The sequence below is a fragment of the Gorilla gorilla genome, chromosome 20 (assembly GCF_029281585.2).
Source record: "Gorilla gorilla gorilla isolate KB3781 chromosome 20, NHGRI_mGorGor1-v2.1_pri, whole genome shotgun sequence".
NCBI lineage: Eukaryota > Metazoa > Chordata > Mammalia > Primates > Hominidae > Gorilla > Gorilla gorilla.
The window spans coordinates 9,659,885-9,683,544 of NC_073244.2; the positions used below are offsets into that span (position 1 = coordinate 9,659,885).

General features: G+C 51.2%; 1 protein-coding gene across 1 annotated transcript in view; it reads left to right on the plus strand.

The window, feature by feature from the left end:
- ATCAY (ATCAY kinesin light chain interacting caytaxin) overlaps positions 1–23,660 on the plus strand; it is a 47,724-nt gene continuing 24,064 nt past the window's right edge. The window contains exons 1-3 of the mRNA XM_055371272.2: positions 1–369; positions 5,088–5,205; positions 21,866–21,924. Of these exons, the coding sequence (XP_055227247.1) occupies positions 5,129–5,205; positions 21,866–21,924 (136 nt within the window). The 5' untranslated portion in view covers positions 1–369; positions 5,088–5,128. The remainder of the gene's footprint in view (positions 370–5,087; positions 5,206–21,865; positions 21,925–23,660) is intronic.

Sequence of the window (23,660 nt, forward strand, 5' to 3'; positions counted from 1 at the left end):
TGCACACAAAAGCAGCATAAATTAACTGTCTTCGGGAAGCCGAGCCTCTGCCAGCCCTGAGCTGGGAAGAAGCAGCTACCTCGGAGGCAGGGCGCGCAGGCGGGCGGCGATGAGAGGGGGCGCAGCCGCAGCCCCGCGCTGGGGAGCCCACCGCTAACCCTGCACCCCACCCACCCCTGCACAAAAGAGCTGGCGGGCGCTGGCCACGTCGCCCTGGGTGACCTTCCTCGGATGCAGAATCCGCCCCTGCGAGCATCCTCTTCCTCCCAGGCTCTGAAGGCCCGGGGAGCGTGAGCGATGCCCAGCTGCACCCGGGCAGGGCTCGCCTTTGTTTGCCAGTAAGGAGGAGAGGCTGTCTCAGCTGCAGAGGTGAGTGCGCGCATCTCCCCTTCTCGCAGGATAAACCGTCTCCCTGGAAGGTTTATCCGGCAGCCTTTGCCGCCTCTAAATCCCTTTCCAGCAGATGGGGCGGGTGGGAGCGGAGAGCCACGGTCTTGTGACTCCGTGAAGGCCCTCACATCCCTGTTCCCGGTACCAGGGAAAACCGTTCCCTGAGCTGCGCCCAGCAACACAGTTTACCTTCCGCGCGCACCGTTCCCCTGGAAGGCAGATAAGTGCACCATTTTCAGGACACGCTGAGAGCTCGGGCGGATGAAAACCTCAGCTTCTCTCTGGGACGCTGAAATAGACCCATCCTAGCCCTATGTATTTCCTATTTATAACGCTGGGAAGGCCACCAGCCGACGATTTCGGGAAAAAAAAAAAAAAAAAATCGAAGTGTGTCGATAAAAGCTGTCCTGTGGGGTGGGGAGGAAGGGGGTGGTTTATGGTTTAAGACACAGATGCCTCCTCCTTATTGGAACTCGTATGTGATTTGTTAATAATCAGACATCAGGGCTCAAATGAGCGCTTCACTCCTGTTCCTTGATGTCACTGTCTTCTTTCGGCCGTCCCCAAATGCGAAGCCAGGATCTGAGTGCAGGAGTGTCCGGGGCCCACTGAGGACCCACCACACCCCATCCTTAGAAGACTGTGGAGTCAACGCCTGTGGCTGCAGCTGGCAGGGGGTGGGGGTCGGGGGCGGGGCTGGTGGGAGTGTTCCTGGGGGCTGAGGTCACACCCAGCTCAGTATAAGGAAGGGAGAGGCGAAGACCCCTTCCTCTGGAGAGCAAATGCGTTTCTACTGCCGAGGAGAACTTACCCTCGCGGGAAGGGCCTGGCTGGCTGCTGCCACCCCCACCCCCCACCCCATAGCATCCAGGAGGGATTTTTTTTTTTTTTCCATACTGCGTGTTACTGTCCCTCCTCCAAGCATGAATGACGACATTGAGGACAGAGAATCGAGTGAGAAACGCTCACCCTGTACGGGGGAGGGTGTAGTTTTAGCCGTCCCCTCCCCCCACTTCCTCATCTGGCTGAGGCTGCCTCTGGGTCCTTCCTTGCTAAGCGACAGTCCCCTGTCCCCGATGCAAACCCGGTATCTATGCCGGGGGGCTGCAGGTAACCTACTCCACAGAGAGGCAGCCTGGATGCCATGAGAGTTGGGGGCCTTAGATGCTTCATGTATTTGGTTTTTTTGAGGCAGGGTCTTGCTATCTTGCCCCGGCTGGTCTTGACCTCCTGTGCTCAGGCGATCCTCGCAAAGTGCTGGGATTACACGTGTGAGCCACTGCCCCCAGCCAGATGCTTTATTTTTTATTTTATTTTTTGAAGTAGGGTCTCTGTTGCTCAGGCTGGAAAGCAGTGGCATGATCATAGCTCACTGCAGTCTCGACCTCCTGGGCTCAAGCGATCCTCCAACTTCAGCCTCCTGAATAGCTGGGACTCCAGGCACCAGGCACCCATCACCATGTTTGGTTAATTTTTGTATTTTTTTTTTGAAGAGATGGGGACTTGCTATGTTGCCCAGGCTGGTCTTAACCTTCCAGGCTCAAGCGATCCTCCTATCTCAGCCTCCCAAAGTGCTGGGGATTACAGGTGTGAGCCACTGCGCCAGCCAGATGCTTTATTTTATTTTATTTTCTGAAATAGAACCTCACTCTGTTGCTCAGGCTGGAATGTGGTGGCACAATCATACCTCACTGCAGCCTCCACCTCCTGGGCTCAGGCAATCCTCCCACCTCAGCCTCCTGAACAGCTATGACTTCAGACACCCACCAAATTTAATTATTTTTTGTTTTTGTTTTTGCTTTTTGTAGAGATGGGGTCTTGCTATGTTGCCCAGGCTGGTCTTGACCTTCTGGGCTCAATCCTCCCACCTCAGCCTCCTGAATAGCTAAGACCTCAGGCACCCACCATTATGCTTGGTTAGTTTTTGTATTTTTTTTTTTGAGAATGGGGTCTTGCTGTATTGCCCAGGCTGGTCTCGAACCCCTGGTCTCAAGTGATCTGCCCAAAGTGCTGGAATTCCAGGCATGCACCACTGCACCCAGCCCCTAGACACTTTAAAAAGTGGATCTAGTGGCCCGGCACGGTGGCTCACACCTGTAATCCCAGCACTTTGGGAGGCAGGTGGATCACGAGGTCAGGAGTTCGAGACCAGCCTGGCCAATATAGTGATAACCCCATCTCTACTAAAAATACAAAAATTAGCTGGACGTGGTGGCACGCGCCTGTAGTCCGAGCTACTCAAGAGGTGGAGGTTGCAGTGAGCTGAGATCGCACCACTGCACTCTAGCCTGGGCGACAGAGCGAGACTCCGTCTCAAAAAAAAATGACAACAAAAAAAGTGGATCTAGCTACTCGGAAGCTGTTGAGAGACAGACAGAGGTAATGAAAGGACAGAGTGTACAATACTCTATAATGACTGCCAGACACAGGCCTGAAATCCTTTCGCAAACACGGGAATGCACACAGAAATGACTATTGCCTATAAGACAAGGTTTCTCCACCTTGGATCTATGGATATTTGGGACCCAGTCATTCTTGGTCATGGGCGGCCATCCTGGGCACTGTAGGGTGCTGAGCAGCACCCCTGGCCTGCCCCAGGGGGCACTCCTTCCCCTCAGTTGTGACAAAAGTGCCTCTAGACAATGCCAAGTGTCCCCTTGCAGCAGGGGAGGCAGAATTGTCCACAGGTGCAAAGCACTGGTTTCAAAGCCCAAAACAGATGGGGTTGGTTGAGTCATAAGATGCTGGTATGTTATGTCCAAAAGGTATCTTAGAGGTCATCTCTAATTCAACTCTTTTGTTTACAGAAAGGGAAACTGAGACCCAGAGAGGGAAATGGTCTGAGAGTCTGCCATGCCCCAGAGTAGACCGCAACTCAGTCTCACCTGGCAGCTCTGATCCTGGCCCCCACCCAGACTGCTCCCCCCTGCCCTGCCCCTGCCCCCAGTGAGCTCCTCAGAACAAGAAAAACAAAACTGGTGTGGAGGGTGGGGTGGCACAGTGGCTCACACCTGTAATCCCAGCGCTCTGGGAGGCTGAGGCAAGAGGATCACCTGAGCCCGAAAGTTCAAGACCAGCCTGGGTGACATACCAAGATCAGAAAAATTAGCCAGGCATGATGGCACACACTCGTGGTCCCAGACACTTGGGAGGCTGAGGCAGGAGGATCACTTGAGCCCAGGAGTTGGAGGCTGTAGTGAGCTGGGATCACACCACTGCACTCCAGCCTGGGCGACAGAGCAAGACTCCGTCTCTAAATAAATAAATAAATAAATAAATAAAGTGGCATTTTGTGGTAGTAAAGATGAGGGTCTCCTTTCTAACCCCAGTCTCTTTCCACACTGCCTTAGTGAGCCCTGGGGTCAGAAAGTCACTAGGACTTGCTTGAGGGAGGACAGAGAGGCAGGACAGGTGGCCTGGTACATATGGCAGATAGCGATGGGTTAGAGCCTACTGGATTCTCTTTGAACTTGGCATTCCCAGCACGGAAACTGAAGTATATCAGCCATTCACACTTTAGTATGAATGACTATTTGGATTTCTTGCTTTCTAGTTGAGGTCCAAGGCACAAGAGGGAGGGCAAGTCTATCTGGGTCATGGCTCACCCTGGAGAAGGTAGATTTCAAAGTTTCCAAGGGAGCAGGGCTTGTATCTGAAGGCTCAGCCTCTCACCCACCTTCAAACTCTGAACCCCACTGTGCATCCTAAGCTCTCTGTGCCTCCGTTTTCTCATCTGTAAAACAGGGGAACCTCATGGGGCTGGGTGATGGTTCAATAAGAAGTGCTGGCCGGGCACAGTGGTTTACCCTTGTAATCTCAGCGCTTAGGGAGGCTGAGGCAGGAGGATTGCTTGAGCCCAAGAGTTTGAGACCAGCCTGGGCAACATAGCAAGACCCAATCTCTTAAAAAAAGATTTTAAAAAATTACCCAGGCATGATGGTACACACCTGTGGTCACAGCTACTGGTGGGGGGCTGAGGCAGGAGGATTCCTTAAGCCCAGGAGTTCAAGGCTGCCATGAGCTATGATTGTGCCCCTGCACTCCAGCCCAGGCAACAGAGCAAGATCATGTTTTTTTTTTTAAACTAAACAAAAAAAACCAGCCAAGCTCAGTGACTCACCCCTGTAATCCTACCACTTTGGGAGGCTGAGGCGGGTAGACCGCTTGAGCTCAGGAGTTTGAGACCAGCCTGGCCAACACAGTGAAACCCCATCTGTACTAAAAATACAAAAATTAGCCGGGTGTGATGGCTCAAGCCTGTAATCCCAGCACTTTGGGAGGCCAAGGCAGGAGGATCACCTGAGGTCAGGAGTTCGAGACCAGCCTGGCCAACATGGCGAAACCCTGTCTCTACTAAAAATACAAGAATTAACCAGGCGTGGTGATGGGTGCCTGTAACCCCAGCTACTTGGGAGGCTGAGGCGGGAGAATCGCTTGAGCCTGGAAGGTGAATGTTGCAGTGAGCTGAGATGGCACCATTGCACTACAGCCTGGGCAACAGAGCAAGACTCCGTCTCAAAAAAGAAGAAGAAGAAGGAGAAGGAGAGAGGAGAGAGGAGAGGAGAAAGGAGAGAGGGGGAGGGGAAGGGGGAGGGGGAGACGGAGGGGGAGTGGGAGGGGGAAGAGCTGCATGGGGTAGACGATTGTCATTAGGATTATTGTCCAGTAAAACCCATTCCTCTGCGGCTTCCTTTCAGGGGTCATCCCTGCTTCAAGCCGGTGCCTCTTCCCAGCTCCCATGGGGACCACCGAAGCCACGCTCCGGATGGAAAACGTGGACGTGAAGGAGGAATGGCAGGACGAAGATCTTCCCAGGTAGGACTTCCACATCCCTGAGTCAACCGTTGGAGGAGCAGGTGTCTCTCCCAGGTGGGACACAGGAGCGGCCCGGGTCTCTAAGTGGGAGCCCACCGTCTCTAAGTGGGAACGGCCCGGGGCTGGCGTGGTTCCATCTCCACGTCCTCATCTCCCGCACACTCTGGGAGGCCTGAGGCCCTGTGTGCGAGTCTTCTCTGTGGCCTCACAGTGGGGTAGTCCTGGCCAGGCACATAATGGGTATTTGCTCAATGATTTAAGATTCATTTCTGTCTTCCCTGCCCCAAAGCTCCAAAGGAGCCCCCACCCCTACACCATTTTAAGAGTTCTTAACATTCTGGCTGGGCGCGGTGGTTCACGCCTGTAATCCCAGCACTTTGGGAGGCCGAGGCAGGCGGATCACTTGAGGTCAGGAGTTCGAGACCAGCCTGGCCAACATGGCAAAACCGCGTCTCTACTAAAACTACAAAAATTAGCTGGGCATGCCGGGCGCAGTGGCTCATGCCTGTAATCCCAGCACTTTGGGAGGCCGAGGCGGGCGGATCATGAGGTCAGCAGATCGAGACTATCCTGGCTAACATGGTGAAACTCCATCTCTACTAAAAATACAAAAATTAGCCGGGTGTGTGGCAGGCGCCTGTAGTCCCAGCTACTCAGGAGGCTGAGGCAGGAGAATGGCGTGAACCCAGGAGGCGGAGCTTGCAGTGAGCCGAGATCCGCGCCACTGCACTCCAGCCTGGGCGACAGGCGAGACTCCATCTCAAAAGAAAAAAAAAAATTAGCTGGGTATGGTGTCATGCGCCTATAATTCCAGCTACTCGGGAGGCTGAGGCACCATGGTGATTTATTAGCAGCCTTTAGGAGACACTTACCTCCCCTAACATGCTGAACTTTTTTTTTTTTTTTTGAGTCTCACTCTGTCCCACAGGCTGGAGTGCAGTGGCACGATCTCAGGTCACTGCAACCTCCACCTCCTGGGTTCCAGGGATTCTCCTTCCTCATGCCCCCAAGTAGCTGGGATTACAGGCACCCGCCACCACGTCTGGCTGATTTTGTATTTTTAGTAGAGACCGGATTTCACCATGTTGGCCAGGCCAGTCTCGAACTCCGAAAGTGCTCGGATTCCAGGCAAGAGCCACCGCGCCCGGCCCCTACGCTGAACGTTTTGCAGGGACATCTTGTCTACACTCTGTCTCCCCACCACACAGAGCCCCACAAGAGCAGGGGTCTTTGTTTAGCTCATTGCTGCATCCCAACCTAAGGATAGTGCCTGGCATACAGTCAGCGCTTAACAAATATTGGGTGACAAGTGCTGATCACTGGTCAGAATAAGAAATCACAGGGGCTGGGCACGGTGGCTCACGCCTATGATCCCAGCACTTACAGAGGCTCAGGCTGGGGGGATTGATTGAGCTCAAGAGTTCGAAACCAGCCTGGGCAAGATAGTGAGACCCCATTTCTACCAAAAAAAAAAAATTAGCTGGGCATGGTGGTATGCACCTGCAGTCTTAGCTACTTGGCAGGCTGAGACAGGAGGATCCCTTGAGCCCAGAAGGCGGAGGTTGCAGCGAGCCATGATTGCAGCCCTGCACTCCAGTCTGGGTGACAGAGCGAGACTCTGTCTCTATTTTATTTTATTTTATTTTTATTTTTATTTTTTTTATTTTTTATTTTTTTTGAGACAGAGTGTCGCTCTGTCACCCAGGCTGGAGTGCAGTGGCGCAATCTCTGCTTGCTACAAGCTCCGCCTCCCGGGTTCACGCCATTCTCCTGCCTCAGCCTCCCAAGTAGCTGGGACTACAGGCGCCCGCCACCACGCCCGGCTAATTTTTTGTATTTTTAGTAGAGATGGGGTTTCACCGTGTTAGCCAGGATGGTCTCGATCGTCTGACCTCGTGATCCGCCCACCTCGGCCTCCCAAAGTGCTGGGATTACAGGCGTGAGCCATCGCGCCCTGCCACCTGTCTCTATTTAAAAAGAGAGAAAAAAAAAAAAGGCCGGTCGCTGTGGCTCAGGTGTGTAATCCCAGCACTTTGGGAGGCCAAGGTGGGCAGATCACAAGGTCAGGAATTTGAGACCAGCCTGGCCGACATAGTGAAACCCTGTCTCTACTAAAAATAAAAATAAAAGTAAATTAGCTGGGCATGGTGGTGCATGCCTGTAATCCCCAGTACTCGGGAGGCTGAGGCAGGAGAATCACTTGAACCCGGGAGGCAGAGGTTGCAGTGAGTCAAGATCGCGCCACCACACTCCAGCCCGGGTGACAGTGTGAGACTCCGTCTCAAAAAAAAAAAAAAAAAAATACTACATGGAAAGGAAGCTGTGCGAATTTGCTGTTGAGACGTGTGACTCTGATTTGCTGGCTAAAGATAGCTGCTCATCCTTCTTCCCTTTCAGAACCAGGAATTCATCCATCCCCCAAACACAATGCCCGAGGGTCAGTTATAGAAACTATTGGGTGAGGTTCAGTCAAAAAGACCAGGTGTGTTCTGCCTGAAAAAGAAAATTTGAAAAGAATCTCCAGGCCGCGCACAGTGGCTCACCTCTGCAGTCCCAACAGTTTGGGAGGCCGAGGCAGGCAAATCACTTGAGGTCAGGAGTTCGAGGCCAGCCTGGACAACATGGTGAAACCCCATCTCTACTAAAAATACAAAAATTTGTCGGGCGTGGTGGTGGGCACCTGTAATCCCAGCTACTCAAGAGGCTGAGGCAGGAAAACTGCTTGAACTCGGGAGGCGAAGGTTGCAGTGAGCCAAGATCGTGCCACTGTACTCCGGCCTGGGCAGTGGAGTGAGTGAGAGTGTCTCAAAAAAACAGAATCTCCAGTTCCAGAGAAATCTCAATCTGAGAGGGTTCCGGAGGGCAGAACGAGGCCGAAAGAACGAACTTAAAAGAGAATGGGGTTTGAAGGAGATACAGAAGAATGCCTTAAAGTAATCGGTCTCCTTCAAAATGAGTCAGGCTGGTGTGGGAGGCCGAGAGCTTCCTTCCCATTCATGTCCAGGCAGAAGGAGGACTGTTGAGGACGGCATCTTGATATTCAAGAAATTCAGCCCTTTCCTGAATCCAGTCATTGCCAGACCTCTAAGGCCCATGCACCTGTCTGTGTTTCTTTGCAGCAGGAGGTCCCTGTTCTCAGAATAGCCGAGAATCAGAGAATCACGGCTGGGAGCAGAGGCTGAAGTCTGTAATCCCAGCTCTTTGGGAGGCCAAGGCGGGAGGATCGCTTGAGCCCAGGAGTTTGAGATTAGCCTGGGCAACATAGCAAGACCTCGTCTCTTAAAAAAACAAAAAACAAACAAAAACTGGCTGGGCCTAGTGGCTCACACCTATAATCCTAGCACTTTGGGAAGCCAAGGCGGGCAGATCACCTGAGGTCAGGAGTTTGAGACCAGCCTGACCAACATGGAGAAACCCCGTCTCTACTAAAAATACAGAATTAGCCGGGCGTGGTGGCCCATGCGTGTAATACCAGCTACTCGGGAAGCTGAGGCAGGAGACGCGGGAGGCGGAGGTTGCAGTGAGCCAAGATCGTACCACTGAACTCCAGCCTGGGCAACAGAGTGAGACTCCGTCTCAAAATAAATAAATAAAAATAAAAAATAAAAAAAAATTAGTCAGGTATGCTGGTGTGCACCTGTAGTTTCAGCTACTCAGGAGGCTGAGGCAGGAGGATTGTTTGGACCTGGGACATCGCAGCAGTGAGCTATGATCACACCACTGCACTCCAGCCTGGACAACAGAGCAAGACTGCATATCTAAGAAAAATAATAATAATTTTAAAATAATGTCATTTCAAGCAGCACAGCATAAACAAAGGCGCATAAGTTTTGGAATCGGACACCCATGGTTCAAATCCCAATTCCCCAGCAGGTTTGCTCTGCCACCTGGGCTACCTCTTTGGGCATCTCAGTGCCTCTGTTTTCTGATCTGTAAAATAGGACAATAATCTCTCACGCATCAGGTGGTCGTGAAATTTCGATGAAACAGCCGAGGTGGGCTGTGCAAATGGCGAAGGCAGCACAAATAAATAATCATCTCCAGCGTTATTATTATTATTAGCTTAGCTCCCTTTCCCCCTTCTGATTTTTTTTTTATTTCTTTACTTTTCTTTTCTTTTTTTTTTTTTGAGACAGAGTCTCGCTCTGTCGCCCAGGCTGGGGTGCAGTGGCGCGATCTCAGCTCACTGCAACCTCCACCTCCCGGGTTCAAGTGATTCTCCTGCTTCAGCCTCCCAAGTAGCTGGATTATAGGCATCTGCCACCACGCCCAGCTCATCTTTGTATTTTTAGTAGAGACGAGGTTTCACCGTGTTGGCCAGGGTGGTCTCGAACTCTCAACCTCAGGTGATCTGCCCACCTCCCAAAGTGCTGGGATTACAGGTGTGAGCCATTGGGCCCAGCTCCACCGATAATTTTTTTTTTTTTTTTTTTTTTTTTTTTTTTTTGCAGACAAAGTCTCACTCTGTCTCCTAAGCTGGAGTGCAGTGGCGCGAGTTCGGCTCACTGCAACCTCCACCTCCCGGGTTCAAGCAATTCTCCCACCTCAGCCTCCCGAGTAGCTGGGATTACAGGCACACACCACCACACCCAGCTAATTTTTGTATTTTTGGTAGAGACGGGGTTTCACCATGTTGGCCAGGCTGGTCTCGAACTCCCAACCTCAAGTGATCCGCCTACCTCGGTCTCCCAAAGTGCTGGGATTACAGGCGCGAGCCACCACACCCGGCCTCCACCGATAATTTTAAAAGCTCTCATCTCACCCAAGCCTTCTTGAGACAAAAACCAAGGCCGAGCGCACCTGCAAATGCGAGCTGGAGGCCCTTTCTGGAAGGTGCAAGGCCAGTGGGAGCGGGAGGAGGGTGTGTTTCTGGTGGATTTCTTACAGCTGCAAGGCTGCTCGCCCACCCGCTGCAGCGGCTTTGTGTTTGCAGGACAGTGGCCTCGCTGTGCCAGCCTGGCCCCCACGAGCTACGTCTTTGCCAACAGGACACTTCCTCCACGAGGCTTCTGTCTTCCTCGTCTCTGGAAGAACTGAGTCGGCTCCTCGGTGCAGGTCCAGCTGCAGCCACACATAACCACCTCTGTCTGCCGCAAAACAGCTCACAATTCTGTTTCTTCCAGCCCAGCCATCCCCTCCCCTGGGGACTGCAGAAGTGGTCTTTGTACTGCCCTTAAGGGTGTCAGACAGAGCCCTGCATGGCCTCTGCCCTTCTAGCACTTTTTTTTTTTTTTTTTGGAGAAGAGTCTCAGTGTATCACCCAGGCTGGAGTGCAGTGGTGCAATCTCAGCTCACTGCAACCTCCACTTCCTGGTTTCGAGCAATTCTCTTGCCTCAGCCTCCCAAGTAGCTGGGATTACAGGTACGCACCACCATGCCTGGCTCATTTTTGTATTTTCGTTAGAGACAGGGTTTCACCATGTTGGCCAGGCTGGTCTTGAACTCCTAACCTCAAGTGATTCGCCTGCCTCGGCCTCCCAAAGTGCTGGGATTACAGGCGTGAGCCACGCGCCCGGCCTCCTTCTAGCATTTTCCTTCACTCTCACCCTTCTGCAGCCTACTATGGAGCTAGAGCTGAAGGCAGCCCGGAGATTGCTGCCTCAATTTCTCCATTCATTCATTCTGATGCTATGCGCCAACTGTATACCAGTCCCTTATAGCCTCACAACCCAATACAAGGTGGCAGCTGGGTTCATGGCACTTCTGACCAGGCCAAGGAGGGAAGGGGAGCTGTGATTCTTGGCTGTGAAGGGTGAGGAGGGATGAGCCGGGGAAGGAAGTGGGGTGTAGGGGCCCCACATTCCAAGCAGAGAGGGCAGCATGTGCAAAGGCCCTGGGCTCAGTGGAAGCAGGTTGAGGGACTGAGGAAGGCTGTGTGGGGAAACTGAGGACTTGGGGGAGGAGCTTACCCAGGGCATCCTAGCCAAGGAGGGTCAGATGCAGGGTGAGCTGCCCCATAGCTCCCTCTACTCTCTTCCCCTCACAGCTGAGTGGCTGCCAGTTTTGTTTGCTTGCTTGTAACTTTTTCTTTGTTTGTTTTGGGTTTTTTGGGGGGTTTTATTTATTTATTTATTTGAGACAGAGTCTCGCTGCAATGCCCAGGCTGGAGTGCAATGACGTGACCTCGGCTCTCTGCAACCTCCACTTCCCAGGTTCAAGCAATTCTCCTGCCTCAGCCTCCCAAATAGCTGAGTTTACAGGTGCCCACCACCACGCCCAGCTAATTTTTGTATTTTTAGCAGAGATGGGGTTTCACCGTACTGGTCAGGCTGGTCTCGAACTCCTGACCTCAAGTGATCCACCCGCCTCAGCTTCCCAAAGTGCTGGGATTACAGGCGTGAGCCACCATGCCCAGCTGCTTGTAACTTTTTAATTTTTTTTTTTTTCCAGACGGGGTCTTGCTCTGTCACCCAGGCTGGAGTGCAGTGGTGCGATCATAGCTCACTACAGCCTCCACATCCCAGGCTGAGGCAGCCCCCTGCAGCCCCCTGAATACCTGGGACCACAGGCATATGCCACCACACCCAGCTATGTTTTATTTTCTGTAGAGACGGGGTCACACTGTGTTGCCCAGGTTGGTCTCAAACTCCTGGGTTCAAATGATCCTCCCACCTCAGCCTCCCAAAATGTTGGGATTACAGGCATGAGCCACTGCGCCTGGTCTATTTGATATACTTCCAAACTTGGAAAAAAATTACAAGAATGATATAAAGAATATCTGCATACCTTTAGTAGGCTTATACAATTGTTAACATTTTGCTCCTTTTATATCAAAGTCAGCCCTCAGGGCTGGGTGCGGTGACTCACATCTGTAATCCCAGCACTTTGGGAGGCCAGGGCAGGTGGATTACCTGAGGTCGGGAGTTCGAGACCAGCCTGGGCCAATATGGTGAAACCCCATCTCTACTAAAAATACAAAAATCAACTGGGAGTGGTGGCGGGCACCTGTAATCCCAGCTACTGGGGAGGCTGAAGCAGAAGAATTGCTTAAACCCAGGAGGCGGAAGTTGCAATCAGCCGAGATTGTGCCGCTGCACTCTAGCCTGGGCAACACAGCAAGACTCTGTCTCAAAAAAAAAAATTTACTGTCAATTGTACCAATAATGTCCCATGTTCCTATTTAGCTAATGCCCCTGCCCCAAACCCCGGGTCCAAGAACCAATCTGGGACCACTCATTGCATCAGGTTGAGTATACTGGGTTGTGTGTTTACTGGGGCATGTGTCTCACCAGGCACTGGGACTTAAACTTATCTCTTTTGGGGGAACACGATCCAACCAACCTCAGCAGGACGAAGCCACGCTGTGCATCTTGCATGTGGGGGGGACCCCCACTTTTTTTTTTTTATTGAGACGGAGACTTGCTTTGTCGCCCAGGCTGGAGTGCAGTAGCACGATCTCAGCTCACTGCAACCTCCGCCTCCTGGGTTCAAGCGATTCTCCTGCCTCAGCCTCCCAAGTAGCTATAGCTGGGACCACAGGCATGTGCCACCATGCCAGGCTAATTTTAGTATTTTTAGTAGAGACGGGGTTTCACCATGTTGGCCAGGCTGGTCTTGATCGCTTGACCTTATGATCCACCTGCCTCGGCCTCCCAAAGTGCTGGGATTACAGGTGTGAGCCACCATGCCCGGCTAGGATTTCCACTTTTTACCTGGATTGCCCATCATGGACTTTGAGAGCCAGCTCTGCAGAGGGCTAAGTGGATATATTATACCCCAGGGCCACGGAGGGGATCTCCAAGTCTGGAGAGTCTGTGGTTCTCCCGGAGCTTGCAGAAGTAACAGGATCTCACCTGACCTTGGAAACTGCAGCTCCATGAACAGGCGGGGAGAGCTTGCTCCACCCATGTTCCAGAGCAGTGGGTCCTCCTTCAGGGAGCCTGGAGCCCTGCCAGGTCGGCTTCTCCAGTTCCGCATGATCTTAAACCTTTCCTGAACATCCACTGCAATTGGCAGCTCAGCCTCAGGACCTCATCCCGTCCCCGCGGCACTGCCTCTCCCTGGCCCTCCCTCCCTCCCTGCCCTCCATCCTCCAACCACTCCCTCCTCCCCTACTGCTCTCTCTGCGCCAGGCACCCGGAGTCTGCTTTCTGATTTCCCCTTGAACTTGGCAAGCTTATTCCAGTCCCGGAGCCTGGGCCTCTGCAGTGCCTTCCATCTGGAGTGCTCTTGCCTGGTCTCTGCAGGACGCCAACATCATGCTTAAAAGTCTACACTTAAAAGTCGCTTCCAGCCAGGCACAGTGGCTCACTCCTGTAATCCCAGCGCTTTGGGAGGCCAAGGCGGGAGGATCACTTGAACCCAGGAGTTCAAGGCCAGCCTGCAAGACCCCATCTGCAGAAAAATATAAAAATTAGCTGGGCGGCCGGGCGCGGTGGCTCACGCCTGTAATCCCAGCACTTTGGGAGGCCGAGGCGGGCAGATCACGAGGTCAGGAGATCGAGACCATCCTGGCTAACACGGTGAAACCCCGTCTCTACTAAAAATACAAAAAATCAGCTGGGCGTGGCGGCGTGCGCCTGCAGTCCCAGCTACTCCGGAGGCTGAGGCAGGAGAATGGCGTGAACCCGGGAGGCGGAGCTTGCAGTGACCTGAGATCGCGCCACTGCACTCCAGCCTGGGTGACAGAGTGAGACTCCTTCTCAAAAAAAAAAAAAAAAAAAAAAATTAGCTGGACATAGTAGTGTGTGCTGGTAGTCCCAGCTACTTGAGAGGCTGAGGTAGGAGGATCGCTTGAGCCCAAGAATTTGAGACCAGCCTGGGCAACATGGCGAGACCCTGTGTCTGAAAAACAAAACAAAACTGAAAAAACCTGAAAAATTAACCAAGTGTGGCAGCTCACTCCTATAATCCCAGCACTTTAGGAAGCTGAGGCAGGAGAATTGCTTGAAGCGTGAAGTTCAAGACCAGCCTAGGCACCATAGTGAGACCCTGTCTCTACAAAAAATTTTATAATTAGCCGGGTGTGGTGGTGCACACCTAGGGTCCCAGCTACTCAGAAGACTGAGACAGGAGGATCCCTTGAGCCCAGGAATTTGAGGCTGCAGTGAGCTATGACTGCACCACTGTGCTCCAGGCTGGGCAACAGAGCAAGACTCTGTCTCAAAAAAAAAAAAAAAAAAAAAAAAGCTACTTCCTCAATGAGGCCTTCCCTGATCACCCCACAGATTTTTTTCTGTCTCTCTCCTCTCCTTTATTTCATTCATTTTCTTTGCCGCAAGCATCACTATCTGCCTTGTTCACTTATTTGCTTATTGTCTTCCTTTATATACATGGTCTCATGTCAGGAATTGCTTTGCACAATCCTGGGAACCACCAAGTCCAAAATCCACAGGGCAGGCTGGAAACTGTCAGGTAAGAGCTAATGCTGCAGTTTTTGTTTTTGTTTTTGTTTTTGAGATGGAGTCTCACTCTGTCGCCAGGCTGGAGTGCAATGGCACGATCTCAGCTCACTGCAACCTCCGCTTCCTGGATTAAAGCCATTCTCTTGCCTCAGCCTCCTGAGTAGCTGGGGTTACAGGCATGCACCACCACACCCAGCTAATTTTTGTATTTTTAGTAGAGATGGGGTTTCACCACGTTGGCCAGGCTGGTCTCGAACTCCTGACCTCAGGTGATCTGCCCACCTCAGCCTCCCAAAGTGCTGGGATTACAGGCGTGAGCCACCGCGCCCGGCCCCCATTTTATGATGAGGAAAACAGAGGCTCAGGGAGGAGAAGGCACCACCCAGACTCCTAGCGCTGGATGGAGTGGCAGGGCTGGGGGTTGTGCTCAGACTCTCTGAGACTCTCTTAGGCATTCCCACCCTTTCTCCTGCTTTCCTCACTTTCCCAGTATGTGCAGCTGAGATGCTTTCTTTTTTTCTTTCTTTTCTTTTTTTTTTTTTTTTGATAGACTCTTGCTCTGTTGCTCAGGCGGGAGTGCAGTGGTGCCAATCACAGCTCACTGCAGCCTCAAACTCCCGGACTCAAGCAATCCTCCTGCCTCAGCCTCCTTAGTAGCTGGGATTACAAGTGCATGCCACCACGCCTGGCTAATATGTTGTATTTTTTTGTAGAGATGGGGTCTCACTATGTTGCCCAGGCTAGTCTCGAACTCCTAGGCTCAAGAGATCCTCCCACCTCAGCCTGCTGAGTAGCTGGGATCACAGGCATGAGCCATCATGCTGGGCTAATTTTTAAATTTTTAGTAGTGATGGGGTCTTGCTGTGTGGGCCAGGCTTGTCTTCAACTCTTGGGCTTAAGTGATCCTCCCTCCTCAGCCTCCCAAAGTGCTGTGATTACAGGCATGAGCCCCTGCGCCCAGTCTGAGATGCTTTCTACAGCTTCACATTTCAGCTGCAGCCCAGCAGTGGTCCACCCAGTTCACGGCCAATGTAGAATCTGTGTGGACCATCCAACGTTGTGAGGTTGAATCACATCCTTTTTTTTTTTTTTTTTTCCTCGAGACAGAGTCTCACTCTGTCACTCAGGCTGGAGTGCAGTGGCACGGTCTCAGCTCACTGCAACCTCCACCTCCCGGGTTCAAGCGATTCTCTTGCCTCAGCCTCCCGAGTAGCTGAGATTACAGGCACGTGCCACCACACCCAGCTAATTTTGTGTTTTTAGTAGAGACGGGGTTTCACCATGTTGGCCAGGCTGGTCTTGAACTCTTGGTCTCAGATGATCCACCTGCCTCGGCCTCCCAAAGTGCTGGGATTACAGGCATGAGCCCCTGCGCCCGGCCTGAGATGCTTTCTACAGCTTCATATTTCAGCTGCAGCCCAGCAATGGTCCACTCGGTTCACGGCCTACGTAGAGTCTGTGTGGACCATCCAACGTTGTGAGGTTGAATCACATCTTGAGAATCCAAGGCAGTGCCGGCTGCAAAGCGATGGGGCTTTCCTCTGGCGGGAGGAGGTGATGGCTGGACAGGGACCCTGGCTGGGCAAGTGGTTGTTTGTTTGTTTGTTTTGAGACGGAGTCTCGCTCTGTTGCCCAGGCTGGAGTGCAGTGTCACAATCTCAGCTCACTGCAACCTCCACCTCTCAGGTTCAAGCGATTCTCCTGCCTCAGCCTCCCCAATAGCTGGGATTACAGGCACCCGCCACCATGCCCGGCTAATTTTTGTGTTTTTATTAGAGACAGGGTTTTGCCATGCTGACCAGGCTGGTCTCGAACTCCTGACCTCAGATGATCCACCCGCCTCAGCCTCCCAAAGCGCTGGGATTACTGAGGCATGAGCCACCACGCCCAGCCAGAAATCTAGACTTTTTGCATCTCTTCTTTGACAGCAAATGGAAAATGTTTTTAAATGCTGTATGGGCGGGACATAACTGGACTTGGTGCATCAGCCATCAGCCTGCAATTTTGCAGCACTGGTTTGGGTTAACCTGAATGAGCAGGTCAGTTCATTCTTCAGTCCTTTCTTTGAAGTTTGCTACATATATATATATATATATATATAGCAAAATCTATATCTATATCTATAATCTATATCTATATCGCCTCGCTCTGTCATCCAGGCTGGAGTGCAGTGGCTCGATAATGGCTCACTGCAGCCTTGACCTCCTGGGCTCAACTGATCCTCCCACCTTGGCTTCCCAAATAGCTGGGACTACAGGGACACGCCACCATGCCTGGCTTTTTATTTTTTATAGAGATGGAGTCTCACTCTGTTGCCCAGGCTGATCTCAAACTCCTGGGCTCAAGGGATCCTCCCACCTCAGCCTCCCAAAGTGCTGGGATTACAGGCGTGTGCCACCTCATGCCCAGCCAAAGCTTGCTATTTAAAAAATTGAGGTGAGGCCAAGTACAGTGGCTCACGCATGTAATCTCAGCACTTTGGGAGGCCGAGGCAGGTGGATCTCCTGAGGTCAGGAGTTCGAGACCAGCCTGGCCAATGTGGTGAAACCCCATCTCCACTAAAAATACAAAAATCAGCTGAGTGTGGTGGTGGGCGCCTATAATCACAGCTACTCTGGAGGCTGAGGCACAAGAATCGCCTAAACCCGGGAGATGGAGGTTGCAGTGAGCCAAGATTGCGCCACTGCACTCCAGCCTGGGCGAAAGAGTGAAACTCTGTCTCAAAAATTAAATAAGTAAAATAAAATTTAAAAAATATAAAAATTGAGGTGGAATTCTCATAACATGAATTCATCATTTTAAAGTTCATGATTCAGTGGCAGAGTCCATTCATAATGTTCTGCAACCTCACATCTACCTAATTTGAAGACGTTTTCATCACCGCAAGAGGAAATCCTACCTACTAAGCCAGCCCCATTTTCATCCCTCTCCCCCAACCCCGGTGACCACACGTCTACTTCCTGTGAGAATTTACGTGTTCTAAACATCTCTTTTTTCTTTTCTTTTCTTTTCTTTTTTGAGCAAGGTGTCACTCTTTCACCTAGGCTGGAGTGCAGTGGTGCAATCATAGCTCACTGCAGCCTCGACCTCCCAAGTTAGAGCAATCCTCCTGCCTCAGCCTCCTGAGTACTTGGAACTAGACACGTACCACCACACCCAGCTAATTGTTTTGTATTTTTAGTAGAGACGGGCTTTCGCCATGTTGCCCAGACTGGTCTTGAACTCCTGGGCTCAATGAACCCGCCTGCCTCAGCCTTTCAAAGTGCTGGGATTACAGGCATAAGCCACCACACTCAGCCAACATTTCATGTAATTGGAATCACACACTGTGTGGCCTTTTGTGTCTGGCATCTCTCGCTGAGCATGACGTCCTCAAGGTGCATCCATGCTGTGGTCTGTGTCAGAGCCCTGTTCCTTTTCAGGGCTAAATAGTATTCCATTGAATGGATATACCACATTTGTTGATCCAGTCAGCTGTTAATGGACTGGTTGTTTGTTTGTTTGTTTGTTTTTGAGACAGAGTCTCACTCTGTCCCCAGGCTGGAGTGTAGTGGTGTGATTTCGGCTCACTGCAACTTCCACCTCCCAGGTTCAAGCAATCCTCTTGCCTCAGCCTTCCAAGTAGCTAGGATTATAGGCATGTGCCACCATGTCCAGCTAATTTTTGTATTTTTAGTACAGACAGGGTTTCATCATGTTGGCCAGGATGGTCTCAATCTCTTGGCCTCATGATCCGCCCTCCTCGGCCTCCCAAAGTGCCAGGATGACAGGCGTGAGCCACCGCGCCCGGCCGTCAATGGACTCTTGAATTGTTTCCACTTTTTGGTTTTTATGAATTATGCTGCTATGAACATTCAAGTATGAGTTTTTGTGTGAACAGATGTTTTCATTTCCTTTGGGAATCCACTCCGTTTTGATCTTTGCCATGAACAGGAGGAGGGTGACATCTGATTCCTCCTTTACCTCCAAGCCCCATAGATGCACTGGAGACGCAGTGGTTCCGCAAAAACATTTGATGAATAGAGAAAAGAGAGGGAGGGAAAGGGAGAGGGAAAAAGCATAAATAGATTCCACCCCAAAAAGGTTAACAGCTCATGCCCTAAGTGGAACAGAAATGAGGGAATAAATCTTTTTTTTTTTTTTTTTTTGAGAGAGAGTCTCACTTTGTTGCCCAGGCTGGAGTGCAATGGCACGATCTCGGCTCACCGCAACCTCCGCCTCCAGGGTTCAAGTGATTCTCCTGCCTCAGCCTCCCCAGTAGCTGAGACTGCAAGCACGCACCACCACGCCCAGATAATTTTTGTATTTTTTAGTAGAGACTGGGTTTCACCATTTTGGCCAGGCTAGTCTTGAACTCCTGACCTCAGGTGATCCGCCCGCCTCGGCCTCCCTAAGTGCCAGGATTACAGGCAGGAGCCACCACGCCCGGCCAATAAATCATTTTTTTAAAGGAAAGGAACATGCATTCCACCGCTCTTCCATCTAAACAGCTTGCCTTGCAGCTGAGCCAGGAATGCTGAGTTACAGAGACGAGTTAAGCTGTAGCCTGGCTTTCCTGAGTCAGCACGCCCTGCCGCTAGGACCTCTGGCAGCCCCGTGCAAAATGTTCTGCCCGGAATGGAATATTTCCCAGGGTAGCCAAGGAGACAGAGCTCCTGGGTCAAACTCGGGCAGCACGGGCTGCGGCTTCAAGAAGTGATCCGGGGCCGGGTGCGGTGGCTCATGCTGTAATCCCAGCATTTCTGTCTCAAAAAAAAAAGAAAAAGTTGCAAAGTTAGTACAGAGAATTCCTGTAGACTGGGCACCTAGTTTCTCCCATAATTAACATCTTATATTAGCTGTGTATATTTTATATTTGTCACAATTGATGAATCAATATTGATACTATTGGTTATTGATAAACAACATTGATCAATAACAATATTGATCAATGTTGGTTATTAGTTACCAAAGTCCATGCTTTTTTAGATTTTCAGTTTTTCCTAATGTCCTCTTTTTTTTTTCTTTTCTCTCTTTTTTTTTTTTTTTTTTTTAAGAGACAGGGTCTCACTCTGTCATCCAGGCTGGAGTGCAGTGGTGCCATCATACCTCATTGCAGCCTCCACCTCCCAGGCTCAAACAGTCCTCCCACCTCAGCCTCCAGAGTAGCTGGGACTACAGGCGCCACCACGTCCAGCTAATCTTTGTATTTTTTGTAGAGACAGAGTTACGCCATGTTGCCCAGGCTGGCCTAATGTCCTTTTCCTTCTGCCCCACAACCCCATCCAGGATCCCAGATGACATTTAGTTATCACATCTCCTGACACTCCTCTGGACTGTAGCAGTCTCCCTATCTTTCTTGTTTTGATGCCCTTGATAGTTTTGTTTGTTTGTTTGTTTTGAGACGGAGTCTCACTCTGTCACCCAGGCTGGACAGCAGTGGCACGATCTCGGCTCACTGCAACCTCTGCCTCCCGGGTTCAAGCGATTCTCCTGCCTCAGCCTCCTGATAGCTGGGATTACAGGTGCCCTCCACCATGCCTGCCTAATTTTTGTATTTTTAGTAGAGATGGCGTTTCACCATGTTGTCCAGGCTGGTCTCGAATTCCTGAGCTCAAGTGATCCTCCTGCCTCAGCCTCCCAAAGTACTGGGATTACAGGCGTGAGCTGCTGCGCCCAGCCCATCCTGTATTTTTTGGAATGACATCACTATACACAGCCTACAGAGAGTTATCCTTCATCTTCTTTTTTTTTTTTTTTTTTTTTTTTGAGACAGAGTCTCGCACTGTGGCCCAGGCTGGAGTGCAGTGGCGCGATCTCGGCTCACTGCAAGCTCCGCCTCCCGGGTTCACGCCATTCTCCTGCCTCAGCCTCCCGAGTAGCTGGGACTACAGGCACCTGCCACCACGCCCCGCTATTTTTTTTGTATTTTTAGTAGAGACGGGGTTTCACCATGTTAGCCAGGATGGTCTCGATCTCCTGACCTCGTGATCCGCACGTCTTGGCCTCCCAAAGTGCTGGGATTACAGGCGTGAGCCACCGCACCCGGCCTATCCTTCATCTTCTTGAGGGCAGACCTGTACATAAACTATTTCCAATTCTTCTGCACAAGAAATGTGTCTCTTCTCTCCTGTTTATTTGTTCAGTGACTTATTTATATCCGTATGGACTCATAGACATTTATTTTACAGCTTGGGTTATAATTCAATATTTCATTATTTATTTGGTTGCACAAACTGTTCCAGCATTGACATAGAGATCTCTTCTGGTTGACTCAGGTTTTTGTGGGGGTTTTTATCTATTTATTTATTTTTAATACTTTTTGCTGCATTTGAGAGTCAACAACTCATCAGAGACCAAATCCCGCAGGGTCGCCCTAGAGAGAATTCAACTTATTAACTTACTTCAAAGTTTTTGAAGTCATGTGATGCTGGGGAAAAACCTTCACTCTCCTCAAGCCGTGCAAAAATCTCCAAAAGGCTTAATATTAATTTGATGATCTAAAAGAAGCCCTTCAGATGTGATGCATTATAATTTCCTTCCTCTGCCAAAGAAAAAAACATGCTGGGCAGGCGCGGTGGCTCATGCCTGTAATCCCAGCACTTTGAGAGGCCGAGGTGGGCAGATCACAAGGTCAGGAGTTCCAGACCAGCCTGGCCAATATGGTGAAACCCCGTCTCTAATAAAAATACAAAAATTAGCCGGGCATGGTAGCGGGCACCTGTAGTCCCAGTTACTTAGGAGGCTGAGGCAGAAGAATTGCTTGAACCTGGGAGACGGAGGTTGCAGTGAGCCGAGATCGTGCCACTGTACTCCATCCAGCCTGGGCGACAGAGTGAGACTCTGTCTCAAAAGAAAAAAATAAAAGAAAAAGAAAAAACATGCGCTTGTGGTGGCTCACGCCCGTAATCCCAACACTTTGGGAGGCTGAGGTGGGAAGATGGCTTGAGCCCAGGAGTTCAAGAGCAACCTGGGCAACATAGCGAGACCCCATCTCTACAAAAAACCAAAAAACTACAAAAATTAGCCAGCCGTGGTGGTGTGCACCTGTAGTCCCAGCTACTCAGGAGGCTGAGGCGGGAGGATCTCTTGAGCCCAGGAGGTTGAGGCTGCAGTGAGCCATGATCACGCTACTGCACTCCAGCCTGGGAGATACAGTGAGGCTCTGTCTCCAAAAAAATGTATATATTTAGGTCCAGTGATTCTCCAGAACTAAATGTGTTTTGCTTTTGTTCTTGTCTGACTCGCCTGGCTGGACCTGTCTGGGCCACTCCACTGTCCTCTGCCTGAATCTCTGGTGCCCGGCGACTGATGCCTGTTCCTGGATGGGTCCGCAGGCCACTCCCAGAAGAGACGGGGGTGGAACTGCTTGGCAGCCCGGTGGAAGACACATCCTGTAAGTTTCCATGTCCACAGAAGGGCGGAAACAGGCTCAGTGTTTCCGGGTTTCAGCCCTGCCTGGGGCTGTAACTGTAGAAATGTCAGAGGCCACACACCGTGGGTAGAATGTTCTGTCCTGGGGTCTATGGTGGAAGTGGCCGTGGTGGGTGAGAGACACAGTGGATGATGGCACTGTCATGAAGCCAGCACGCTGTGTTGCTGTGTGTCCCTGTGCTAGTCACTCAGCCTCTCTGTGCCTCCAAAGCCTCATCTACTAAATGTAGGTAGCGAGCTTCTCGCAGAGGGGGCATGTAAGGATTAAATGAGGTGATGCCAAATGCCCTGGAGGCACAAAGTCAGCACAGCCAAGGGTGCACTGGGAGGCTCTGCTATCTGGAGCTCTAAACATATACATTTTAATGTGTAATACATTATATTGGACCCAAATATATCCATTTTTTGGGAGACCGGGTCACACTCTGTCATCCAGGCTGGAGTGCAGTGGCGTGATCATGGCTCACTGCAGCCTCAACCTCCAGGGCTCAAGAGATCCTCCTGCCTCAGCCTTCTGAGTAGCTGGGACTACAGGTGCACACCACCATGGCTAGCTAATTTTGGTAGTTTTTGTAGAAATGGGATCTAGCTATGTTGCCCAGGCTGCTCTTGAACTCCTGGGCTCAAGCCATCTTCTTGCCTCAGCCTCCCAAAGTGCTGGGATTACGGGCGTAAGCCACCACGCCTGGCATGTTTTTTCTTCAGCAGAGGAAAAAAATCATAATATATCAGGCTCTGAAGCCCCAGATCCCGGGGACGGGAGTCCTGGGCGGCCAGAGGAGAGTTTTAGCCGTAACCTGGCAATTGCAACGTGCCTCCGGAGGCAGGGAAAGGGCCCAGGTTGGCACCGTGGGGAGAGGTGGGGTCTGGGGAGGATCTGGCAGCCAGCCCCACTTAACGACATTCAGTTAAGCAGAATATGGAAAATAAACCTGTGAGGGCCAAACAAAATTTTTTTGGAGACAGAGCCTCACTCTATCGCCCAGGCTGGAGTGCAGTAGTGTGATCATGGCTCACTGCAGCCTCAACCTCCTGGGCTCAAGAGATCCTCCTGCCTCAGCCTCCTGAGTAGCTGGGACTACAGGTGCACACCACCACGGCTGGTTAATTTTTGTAGTTTTTTGTAGAGATGGTGTCTCACTATGTTGCCCAGGCTGCTCTTGAACTCCTGGGCTCAAGCCATCTTCCCACCTTGGCCTCCCAAAGTGTTGGGATTACGGGCATGAGCCACTGCACCCAGCCGCCTGTCTCTATTTAAAAAGAAAAAAAAAAAAGGCAGGTCGCAGTGGCTCACGCCTGTAATCCCAGCACTTTGGGAGGCCGAGGCGGGCAGATCACGAGGTCAGGAGTTTGAGACCAACCTGGCCAACATGGTGAAGCCCCGTCTCTACTAAAGATACAAAAAAAAAAAAAAAATTAGCCGGGCATTGTGGCACTTGCCTGTAATCCCAGTCACTCGGGAGGCTGAGGCATGAGGATCGCTTGAACCCAGGAGACAGAGGTTGCAGCGAGCTGAGATTGTGCCATTGCACTCCAGCCTGGGTGACAAGGCGAGACTCTGTCTAAACAAAACAAAACAAAAAAAGATTAGTCGGGCTTGGTGGCGCATGCCTGTAATCCCAGCTACTTGGGAGGCTGAGGTGGGAGAATCACATGAACCTGGGAGGCGGAGGTTGCAGTGAGCTGAGATCATACCAT